The sequence below is a fragment of the Octodon degus genome, unplaced genomic scaffold (assembly GCF_000260255.1).
Source record: "Octodon degus isolate 3935 unplaced genomic scaffold, OctDeg1.0 scaffold00113, whole genome shotgun sequence".
Classification (NCBI taxonomy): domain Eukaryota; kingdom Metazoa; phylum Chordata; class Mammalia; order Rodentia; family Octodontidae; genus Octodon; species Octodon degus.
In genome coordinates, this window is record NW_004524689.1 from 8751417 (window position 1) to 8761363 (window position 9947).

General features: G+C 53.4%; 1 protein-coding gene across 1 annotated transcript in view; it reads right to left on the reverse strand.

The window, feature by feature from the left end:
* Positions 1-9301, reverse strand: part of Dhrs3 (dehydrogenase/reductase 3) — a 34104-nt gene extending 24803 nt beyond the window's left edge. Inside the window, exon 1 of the mRNA XM_004639665.3 lies at positions 8704-9301. Coding sequence (XP_004639722.1) covers positions 8704-8898 — 195 coding nt within the window. The 5' untranslated portion in view covers positions 8899-9301. The remainder of the gene's footprint in view (positions 1-8703) is intronic.
* Between the last annotated feature and the right edge of the window lie 646 nt (positions 9302-9947).

Genomic DNA, 9947 nt, shown 5'->3' on the forward strand with positions numbered 1-9947 from the left:
CTCAGTAAACACTGGCTCACACGTGCTCTGATGTGTTGATCATGCATTTATTCAGGCAAGAAACATTTATTAAGTGCCAACTGTGTAGACACAGTGCCAAGTGCCTGGGATATCTACGAGAAGAGGAACACACACTTTCTGTCCTTTTGTCTTAGATTCACTTACAGAAGAGAAAGAACAGGCGGCCACAAAGCCTGATGGGTTGCCACAGTAACCCTGACCAGTAGGACCCAGAGCCAGAAGTGACTGACAGCCCCTTCAGAAGCCGGTAGAGGAAGCCCCACCCTCGCCTGCTCCTCCAGCCGCAGCTCAGGCCTGTGGAAAGGCTGGACCAACGCTGCTACTAAAGTGGCTCTTGTCGCCAGCAGCACAACACAGAAGACGCCAGGCTCTGAGCCTCCCATGGACTTCCAGAGAGGTCAAAGGCTGAGATTCTCCAAACTTCTGTGCCTGGCAGAATTCTCCTCTTCCTGGGGGAACCCAGCATGGCAGCAGAAGGGTTCTTTGCATTTCGTCTCTATGCAAAAGGTATAGAGCTGGGGCTGGGGGAGAGGTGTCCACTGCCCCTTCTCCTGTCACTGACCTAATGAGAGTGGGCACTTCTTTGCAAATGTGCTTACTGTGAATTAAGAGCTTTATACATGTTATGTCACTAATTCTTGACACCTTCAAGTCTCAGATGAGAAAGCAACACCAAGCAAGACATTGTCACAAGCCTGGTATCATACAGCAGGTCCAAGAGAGGGCCCCTAAGATACATGGGATCAGGAGCCAGTTCCTACAAGTCCTGGCTGCACTAGGCCCTGTACAGTGTTCTGGCCAATGAGCTGTCCTCTGCCACTCCACAGACCTTGGCCAGTGTGACAAGGGCTTTAGGGCTGCCGCTGCCAAGTTACACTCTTTCAGAGCTGGATCTTTGAGGATAGAGGGGTGGGCAGAGATCTTGAGTCTTTTCTGGCCAGTCCCACTGCGCTTGGTTCCTTGGAGAGGACTCTGGGGGTGGAACTTGTGGGCTGGTGGAGAGGGGCCCTGGGGGGGATGGGCTAGCCTGCGGGTGGCAGGGGACCCTCCCCCAAGAGCAAAGGCACAGGGTAGCAAAGGGCACTTCAGTCCATGAGCTGCCTCTCCATGGGTACAGAGCCTGAGGCTGAGGCAGCAGCAGATGCCCGAGCACACTGGAGCAGGGGTCACCCAGGGAGAGGAACTGCAGCGAGTGACTGCCTAGAACTGCTACCGTCAAGCCTCATGTGTTCCTTTTCTAAAGCTGTGAAAAAAAAGATGTGTGTTTTCCAACGCACACAGACATCTGAGCTAAGCTACACAAGGGAAGCAAAGCTGATTTAGAGAAGTGAGGGCTGGGACTGTCAAATTCTGCCCTCATCAGCTCTTCAAGGCGTGAGGCGTCTCCTGCTGGGCCCCCCTAGGGAGCTCCACCACCTACTTGAAAATTTGGTCCGTGCTGCTGTCTGCCTCCCCAGTGTGCTGAGGCTCAGATGCTGGTGCAGTGGGACATAGGGGCAGGGGTCAGTGACCTATGCTCACCTCCCCTAGAGCATGTGTCAGTGTGGACAGTAGAGGCCACTGAAGAACAGATCTGAGGTCACATTTCTCAGAGCAGTGCTTAGACCCAGTGGACTTGGCCAGGCTGACTGCTGCTGGTACCCAGTGCTTGGGTCTTGATGGATGTAGTCCCAGCTGTCTTAGGTATCTAGGACAGGCATGTTGTGTTGTTGTCATTCTTCTTAGGACGGGGCTCATAGGTTGCTTCAGATCCCTGAAGGGCTCTACCACCAGCCAGACTGACCCACTGCAGCCCCCTCGGTGGTCACCTCCTTCAGGAAGGCTTCCAAGGTTTCCCTCTGAGTACAGCACTCTTTCTCTTCTCTGCCCAGTCAAAGCTCTCAGGTCTCTTCTGAGAATCCAGTCTAGTGGCCTCAGGCTGGGCTAGAGGGAGTTTTTGCTCATCTCTAATACTGGGTCCCTGTCCCTTTAAGATGCCACATTGCTTGTGCACTGTGAGAATCAACTGTGCTGCTCTGCGGCCTATCAGCTGGCTCTTTGGTGTAAATCCTGATAGCTACCGCAACCTTAATCCTTTGGCAAGCATTCCATCCACTGGACGCAAATACCGCTGCTCAGGGCTCTCAAAGGTTTGGGAAAGACAGATTTCACTGCGTCCCTGCCTGTACCCTGTGAGTCACACACTGCTTATCAAACTCCTCCAGAATCCTCCTAGCACTGGCCTGGGATTTAACAGTTGGTCTCCTGACCTCTCTCTAACCCTAAAAGAGGCAGGCTGGGACTGGCTGAGATTATCTGGCCTGGTGGGGAAAGCTCTGGCATGGAAGTTGGGAATCCTGGGTGCAAGCAAGCTGTGCCTCCAGGGATGGGTTCTAGAGCGCTTTTCTGCGCCTGCCTCTCGAGAATGGTCACCTCCAAGTCCAAGCAAGGACCACAAGGCACGGCACACAGGAACGGGCAAAGGTGCTGTGCAGCAGTCCTGAGGCGTTCTAAGTTACGCTTGTTGCCTGCGACACACATGCTGCCACAACCATGTGTGGTACTGAAGTCACATACCACACCAGTAGTGTACACAATCCCGGTCACAAACATGACATCACCAGTGACATGCATGCCCAGGAGCCCTGAGAACCCTGATAACCATTTGGGAGCCATAGGACTCTGAGTCACCACTGAGGGTCAGACTAAAGGGGGTGAGCACTCTGGGGTCCTCTTCCATGTCTCCTCTGAGCACCCTGAAAATGTGGTCAAAGGAACCACATCGCATGGAGGGGCACAGAGGGCTGCTGGTGAGGTCATGGTGTAAATGTCTTCTTTTCATTTTTAAATGCTGGTTGATTAAGTATTGGTCCCGCCTGCTGCCCGTCTGGGGTACTAGTGTAGATGTCATCATGCTGCCGATGACTCATAAAATTTAAGGAGTGGAAGGACCTGGGAGGTCACCCTCATCTCCCCCATGCAGGAATCTCTCCCCCATACTTGCTTAAAGAGCAGCCTGTTCATTGGCAGAAAGCTCCAAAGGGCAGGAAGGTGTCCATGTTGCAGGCCCCAGGTCTACAAGATGGATTCACCATAGCATTCCAGAACCTTCTGGAATAGATTCTTGCCCACACGACACAGGAAGGAGGGGGACACTGTCTCCTACCTCTTACACAGTCATCAACACTCCTGTGGATTTGCCACCCAGCCCAAGCTGTGACTTCTAGTCCTTGCCCTTCAAAGCCTGATCCCTGGATGCCCTCCAGCCGCTCCACGACACTCTCAAAGTCTGCACTGCACTGAGGACAGTGCTCCAGGAGCCCTTGGACCTTGCAGAACAGAAAAGCATTGTTGCATCCGGGACCCAAATGCAGTGGACTTTATCTGATCTTCAAGGGGAGTTAAACTTTCTTGCCATTAAAAGTCACCTGGTTGGAGTCCTCTTTTGCTCCCAAAGTGCTGTGGGGTTTTCAATCTGGGGATGGTTACTGCTCCAGGAACACTAAGTGCCACAGGGAACCTGGTCTTTGTGGCTCCCTGTGACATCACCAAGGCTGGTCTTCCAGGATAAGTGGGGGAAGTGACACAGTTACAGTTGCTCAGAATTGTGTCACCCATCTTTGAGTGGGTTCCTAGAAGAACAGTGGTGGGCCCAGTTGCAAGCCTGGTAGCCCTGCAGACCCCGTGCACCAGGCCAGGGGGTCAGCATCTGTCACCTGCTCCCTGGACTTCCTCCAGCTGCCCCATGACACTCTGTGTGCACTGTGCTGATGACAATGCGCCAGGAGCCTTTGGACCGTGAAGAACAGGAAAGCGTCACTGCATCCCACCTGGATGCCCCTTCAGCCCCTTGTTGCCATCTGATTGGAAGTACAGAAAGGCTCCTGAACAGTGACACATCAAGGTCCTGAGCTTTGCACAGCCTCAAAGAGGAGGGGAAGCCAGCCTGGTGTGGCTTGTGGGGGTGGGGTTCGGATTCCAGCCACCTCTCATCTGGTGTCCCGCCTCAGGCCTGACACTCTCGCCCACTTCCCAGCAACCTTGCTAAGACCTGTGTGGTGTTCTTTCATCACTCAAAATCTGTAAGCAGCTCCAGTTTCATGCAGGGGTAAAACCAAGGCCTATCTGAGGTCTGCGGGGCCCACTGCCCTGACTAACCGGGGTACGCTGTCCTCCCAACCCCAGGTTCGCTCTGCTCCAGCCATACTGGCTGCTCCCATGTTCCCCCAAACCCCAGTGTGTCCTCGCCTGGGAACACTCTTTCTTCCTGTACCAGAAGGCTGCCTCCTTCCATCCCACTGCACCCCCACTTTGGCCTTCCTGCTGTCCTCTTTATTAATGTCTGAACTCTGTGCCCAGTTTCCCTCCTTAGCAATCTCACACACCACTGTATTCATCTCATTTCTCATCTCTTTCTGCCTCTGTTTTGCTCGCTCAGGCATCTACATGGGTGAGGATTTCCATCTTTGGCCATTTCCCCAGCCTCAGTTCCCAGAATAGTACCTGACACATAGTAGACGCACAGTAAACTTGTTCAGTGTATAAAAATGGAAATGAATGAATGAGCCCGTGTCAACCACTCACTTGCTAACCTGTTCCGTACCTTGGTACACTTTTGAGAAACAAGGCACGTGCCTATTGCCAATTCTATTTAGCATTCACTTTTGGGAATGCGGTGGAGGAGCACACATTTGAGAGTGCACCTGTCTGAACAGAATCACTTCTTTCCATTTGGCTTTACCCGCTCCCTGACTTGCATGGTACATTGCGACACTGCGTGAAATGCTCCTGAGTCTCTGACAGACACCGCATACCTTTAGATTTACATCTCTGAAGGCAGCAGGAGAATGGATGCTCTCAGCTTGGGCATGGTTTGGTCCAAGGTAAGGGGGAAGGAGGTTCAACCCCTGGGAATCTTTGGTGGTAGCAACTTCAGAGGTGAGTCACAGTGATTGTGACAAGCACACACCTTTCTTGGGTAGAAGGGACACCTTCTCATCAATACAGGGAAGACGCTTTTCTCAAAATGATGGTATCAACAAATGACAGACAGATATGAGGCACAGGAATTAACTGTAACGATGCATATCAGGGAACTACTGGCAGCGTCTAAGTAGACCCAAAGGGCTCTGTGCTGTCATAAACAAATGCACTTGGGTCTGAAAAAATAAAATCTCAGAAGAAGATGAAGTCTGAAGAACTGGCAGAGGGTTAAGGTAGATGAAGGTCGGGCTAGGTGGGACTGAGGATTCAGGATCATTACTCCTAGATCTAGCAAGTACTGCCTGCAGCCCAAAGAGAGGATCTGGTGATGTTAGGATAAAAATCACGGGAGTTCACTTGATAGCCTAGTTAGGGAACTGGGACCTTCAGTTTTTGGTGGAAAACGTTAACATCATCTGCGAGTGTTGAGATACATTCAGGGTAGACAGCTGTGGGGAAGTGGGAGCGGGCAGCTTGTAGAAAGATAACACAGGTATTTTCCAACCTGGAGCTGGAATATGACTAGCAAGAGGGACTCGTCGTCGTGGGTCATCTGTTTTGGAGCCCCCAGGTGGCAATCTGCCTTCGCTCTTAGCACTCGGCCATCTCTAGGTCTTACTCCTCTCTGCTTTGCTTCCTACAGGCCTAGCTGTGCCAGGTACCTGTCAGACACAAGTACTTTGCTGAGCTGAGTCCCTGACACCATCAATTGAATCATGGGCCTGGTGGGCTCCACTGTGGGCTGTAAGAAGGAAGGGGACTGGCAGAATGGAGGGCACAGAGCCAGGATTCACACATCCAGCTGGAGGACGAGTTCCTCAAAGATGCTCTAGGAACAGGGTCGCACGCCCCCTGCAAACTAGAAATTCAGTAATAGCAAAGCAGATAGGACTCCAAGCTGGTCATTAGCAGGTCTGCTTCTGCAGGGCCCAGGGTTCTTATCCTGGGTGTGGTATGTGACCAAAGTCAGAAAGAGCCACTGTGAAGACTTCCAAACTCCTCCACTTTCTAAGCTCCTACTCAGAACAACCTATGTCAAGCTCAAAGGCTTTGGAGTCCGGGTGAGCAGGCTGACTAGCCAGAAGCCTTTGGGAAGGGGGCTGGGTGGCACTGTTTCATGGAGGAGTCCCAGGAGGGCCCAGAAAATGAAGGGACATGGGAGGGGGAACCTAGCACAGGCCTTGCCCTGTGAGACCAGTGGGTGACTGTCCCTATCCCTGCAACCTTGGCAGTCTGTACAAAGGGCCTGGTTAGGAACCTTTGAACTCTTGAATCCACTTGGTTCCTTGAAGAAAACCCTTATTCAGGGATATTTTGTACTCTAAGGCTTATTATTCAGACCCCAAAGTATTTACAAATTCTATTTAACTCAAGGTCATTATGAGAAGCCAGATTGTCACCCCTTCCTCCTGAACATGCTGGCTGTTTGCTGAGGTGCCCACTCTACCCCCTTCTCTTTTGGGGACCTCCCCCCAAGATCCAACCCACTAGAATCTAGGCACAAGGGGTAGCTTCTATTTCTCCCAGGGGAGCAGGGAGTCCTGGGTCTCCACAGGGAAGCACCTCTGATGTCACTGCAGGCTGTGGGTGGCAGTGACCCTCCTCAACTCCTGGACCATCCTCAGGCCCACTGTTCAAACATGTGTCCTCAAGCCACTCAGCCATCTCCCCTAAATTTCCTACTCCCGCAACACCACAGCTCCAGGAATTCTCTGGAAGTCCGCTCACTGGCCCCAGATGCACTCAGGCCAGACACTTGGATTCCAAATTCCCCTCCCTGAGTGCAACTACCGGAAGGCTTGTTAGAAAGTAGCTTCAGTCATTGGTCAGATAATTATGAGCTACAGGGAGCCCTCCTGGTCATCCCACCTGGTCTAAGGGCTGAGCCTAGCGTGAGTGGCACTGGAAATTTCACAGGCCCCCGTGGGTAACCCTGCCACCAATCTAAGAGTATTTCCAATTGGCCCTGGAAGAAGGTGTCTCTCTGAGTTAGGCAGGGCTCTGGCTTCCAGTGTATGGGCCTGCAGGCTCCATTCTGCTTTGTTAAACCCAACCCCAAGACCTTCTCTTTTCTTCAACCTAGGGTTGTTTATAGTCAGTCAAGTTTTTCCAGATTGACTAAAAGTTCCTCCTATGCCTACTGCAGTTGGTTACCAAAGTGTGAGGAAGAGCTTAGGACCAGGGCCAGCTGGAGAGTGAGGAGAATGTCTCTGGGGGGTGCAGATGGCTCAGGAGTGACATATCACACTCAACTGTCCCAAACCACCATTCCCAAAAGTACCCTCCTCTACCCTGATCCCCTTCTTCAAGGGCTCTGGGAACCCTGAAACATAGTACTCCATCTCAAGGAAGTGAAACACTGAGAACAAGTCTTCCTCTTTTTCCAGGTGTCTAAGGGTTAAAAGTACTTCTGAAATCCCCTTCCAACTGCAAAGTCAAGCAGCTGTCCAAACCACCCAAGGAGAAGAGGGAGTCCTGGACAGTGGACCCCACTAATCCAGCCTCCACAGGCCCCAGGGGCAGCCCGGCTAGGGAAGAGTTAATCAGCAATCAGCTTTGGCCGATAGTTCAGAACAAAGTTCAGCCCTAGTCTGAGCCACCCGGAGGAACTGTAAATCTCTGGGCAGAATTTAACAAAAGAAAAGCAACCTGGAATTACATGTAGGCTTGGTTTCCACAGTACATATTTACTTAATCCCCAAGGTATGTGGCTCCGTGTCAGATCAGCTGGCTTTGCTGGCCCCTTCGCCCCCCCTCATTCACAACAGTTTAAGTTTCAAACTAATTCCCTGTTTTCCATCTTCCTCTTCACTGGGCCAGACAGCCCGGCCTGCCCTGCCGCCTCCAATCCCACTCTCCACTGCTCTTGTCACTGGTTGGGTCAGCCTGGCCTCAGTTGGGTGACAGCTGGCTCACTCTCCTTACTCGGAAGCACCAGGTCTCCAAATACCCGGGCCGGCCGGAGGTGCTGGGACCAGCAAAACGTGTAAGGCAGTGCAAAGTGCCACCTCCCAGCCCCCTGGGAAGGATCCCTTTAGGAACGAGTCGGGGGGAGGGGCCAGGGTTGAAGGTGAGAACAAGGGCTCTTTATCATAGGCTATTTAACCTCTGTCCTTTTTCCTGATTTCCAAACACCTGGGCTTCCTAGTGCCGGTCCTGCTAGTCTAGACCATCCCAGACAGATCCTTCCTTCTCCAGCCCAAGCCAAGTATCCCCCACCTCCGTCCCCCGCCCTACCGCGTCTTCACAACTAAAACCGCCCAGGTTGGGTTGGGAAGCAGGTTGCCAAGGAAAATACCAGACGCTAGCTAGCAGGCTGCAACCATTTGTAGAGGAGCCGCACACACTGAACTCACCAGGGTGGCTACAAAAAGGGAAAGGGTTGGGGAGCGCAGGGTTGGCGGTGGGGGTGGCACCCCACACTTTCTTAGGGAGAGAGGAATGCGGAGATGTGTGGGTCTCCTAAGTTGCGAGGTGGGGGCAAACAGCTAGCCCGCCACCCAACCCTGTAGGAGCTGATCAGCTCCAGATCTGACAAAACAGTCTGGTGTCCGGAAAATTTACAAGGTGAAACCGACCAGCTCAGCCCTGGTTGGTGGCGCAGAGGAGCCGGAAGGCCGGCGACTCCCGGCCCCCAGCAGCCGCAGCAGGTGGGCGCACCCCGCACCGGTGGTCCCCTCTCCCGCAGCGCGCCCGCCCAGGAGTCGCCGCGCCACGTACCTTTCTGGCGCCGCGCTCCGCGAACTCTCTGGCTAGCTGGCGCCCGATGCCTCGTCCTCCGCCGGTGATGAGGACGTTCTCCCGGGACAGGTCCCGCAGCTTGGCGGGCAGCACCAGTCCGACGGCTGCTTTCGCCACCAGATAGATCATCTGCAGGGGGAACACCACCAAGGCGCCCAGCCATTTCCACACCATCCTATGCGCCGCGGAGCCGGGCAGGGGGCGAAACTCCCCGGACCGAGCAAAACGGGAATTAATAAAACACCCTAAACAATAATCAAGAACCCGAATACGGAGGAGGGAGACGTCCCACTTGGCCACTCTTGCAATGATCTCTCCCCAAAAGCGATCCACAGGGTGCTTTTGAAAAAGGGTAAAAAATTTAAAAATAAAATAAAAGATAAATCCTCCTCGGGAGGAGAAAAAACGTCTCGGTAGATTGGGACGAAGCGAGGGGTGGCGGGGAAGCCGGAGGTGGGAAGTTCTGACAAGAAGTTTCTTGCCCCAGCAGCCGTTTCGGCCGGGGAATTCTCAGGTAATGTTTACAGACTGACAGAGGAGTTTAGGCAGGGAAAGGAAAGAAAAAAAAAAAAAAAAAAAGCCAGTCACACGCGCGCACCCTGCTCAGCACCGCGGTTCCAAAGTGCAAGATTAAAAAAAAAAAAAAAGCCGTTTCCAAATTGTAGAGCCCCCCGCTTCTCCAGGGGGCAAAGTGGAGGAAAAGTGCTTAGCGCTCCCAGTTTCAGCCCGCGAAAGTCGCCCAGCTCATTGCTATTCCTGGGCTCAGGAAATTGCTCAAACGCGTTCTGAGTGCCAGCAGCGCGCAGGAGGAGCGCGGTCCTGGGTCCGGGGCTCAGCGCGCAGGGCTCGGCCTCGCGCGCGCTCGTTCCGCGGGCTCCCTCCCTCTTCCTCTTCCAGCAGAGGCTGGGAGTTGCCGCTCGATCCGGCTCCCTCTCTCTTCCTTTTAGCATTTATTGCCTTCTTTTTGTCCTTTCCAACTTGGAGAGGGTCCGGGTGTGCAGCGCGCGTGGATCGGACACCCTTGTCTGCGCGGCCTTATTCATTCGCTCACGGGGCGGCTCCGGCGCGGAGCAAGAGAATGGCCCTCCCCTCTCCATTTTTTTAAATACCCCATTAAGTCTGATTGACAGTTAAAGTTGTTCGGAGGCTTCACTACCGTTCCTCTGAGTGGCTGCAGGAACCTCCCCTCCCCCTGCACCGTCGCGGGGCGCGCTCCCGGGCGC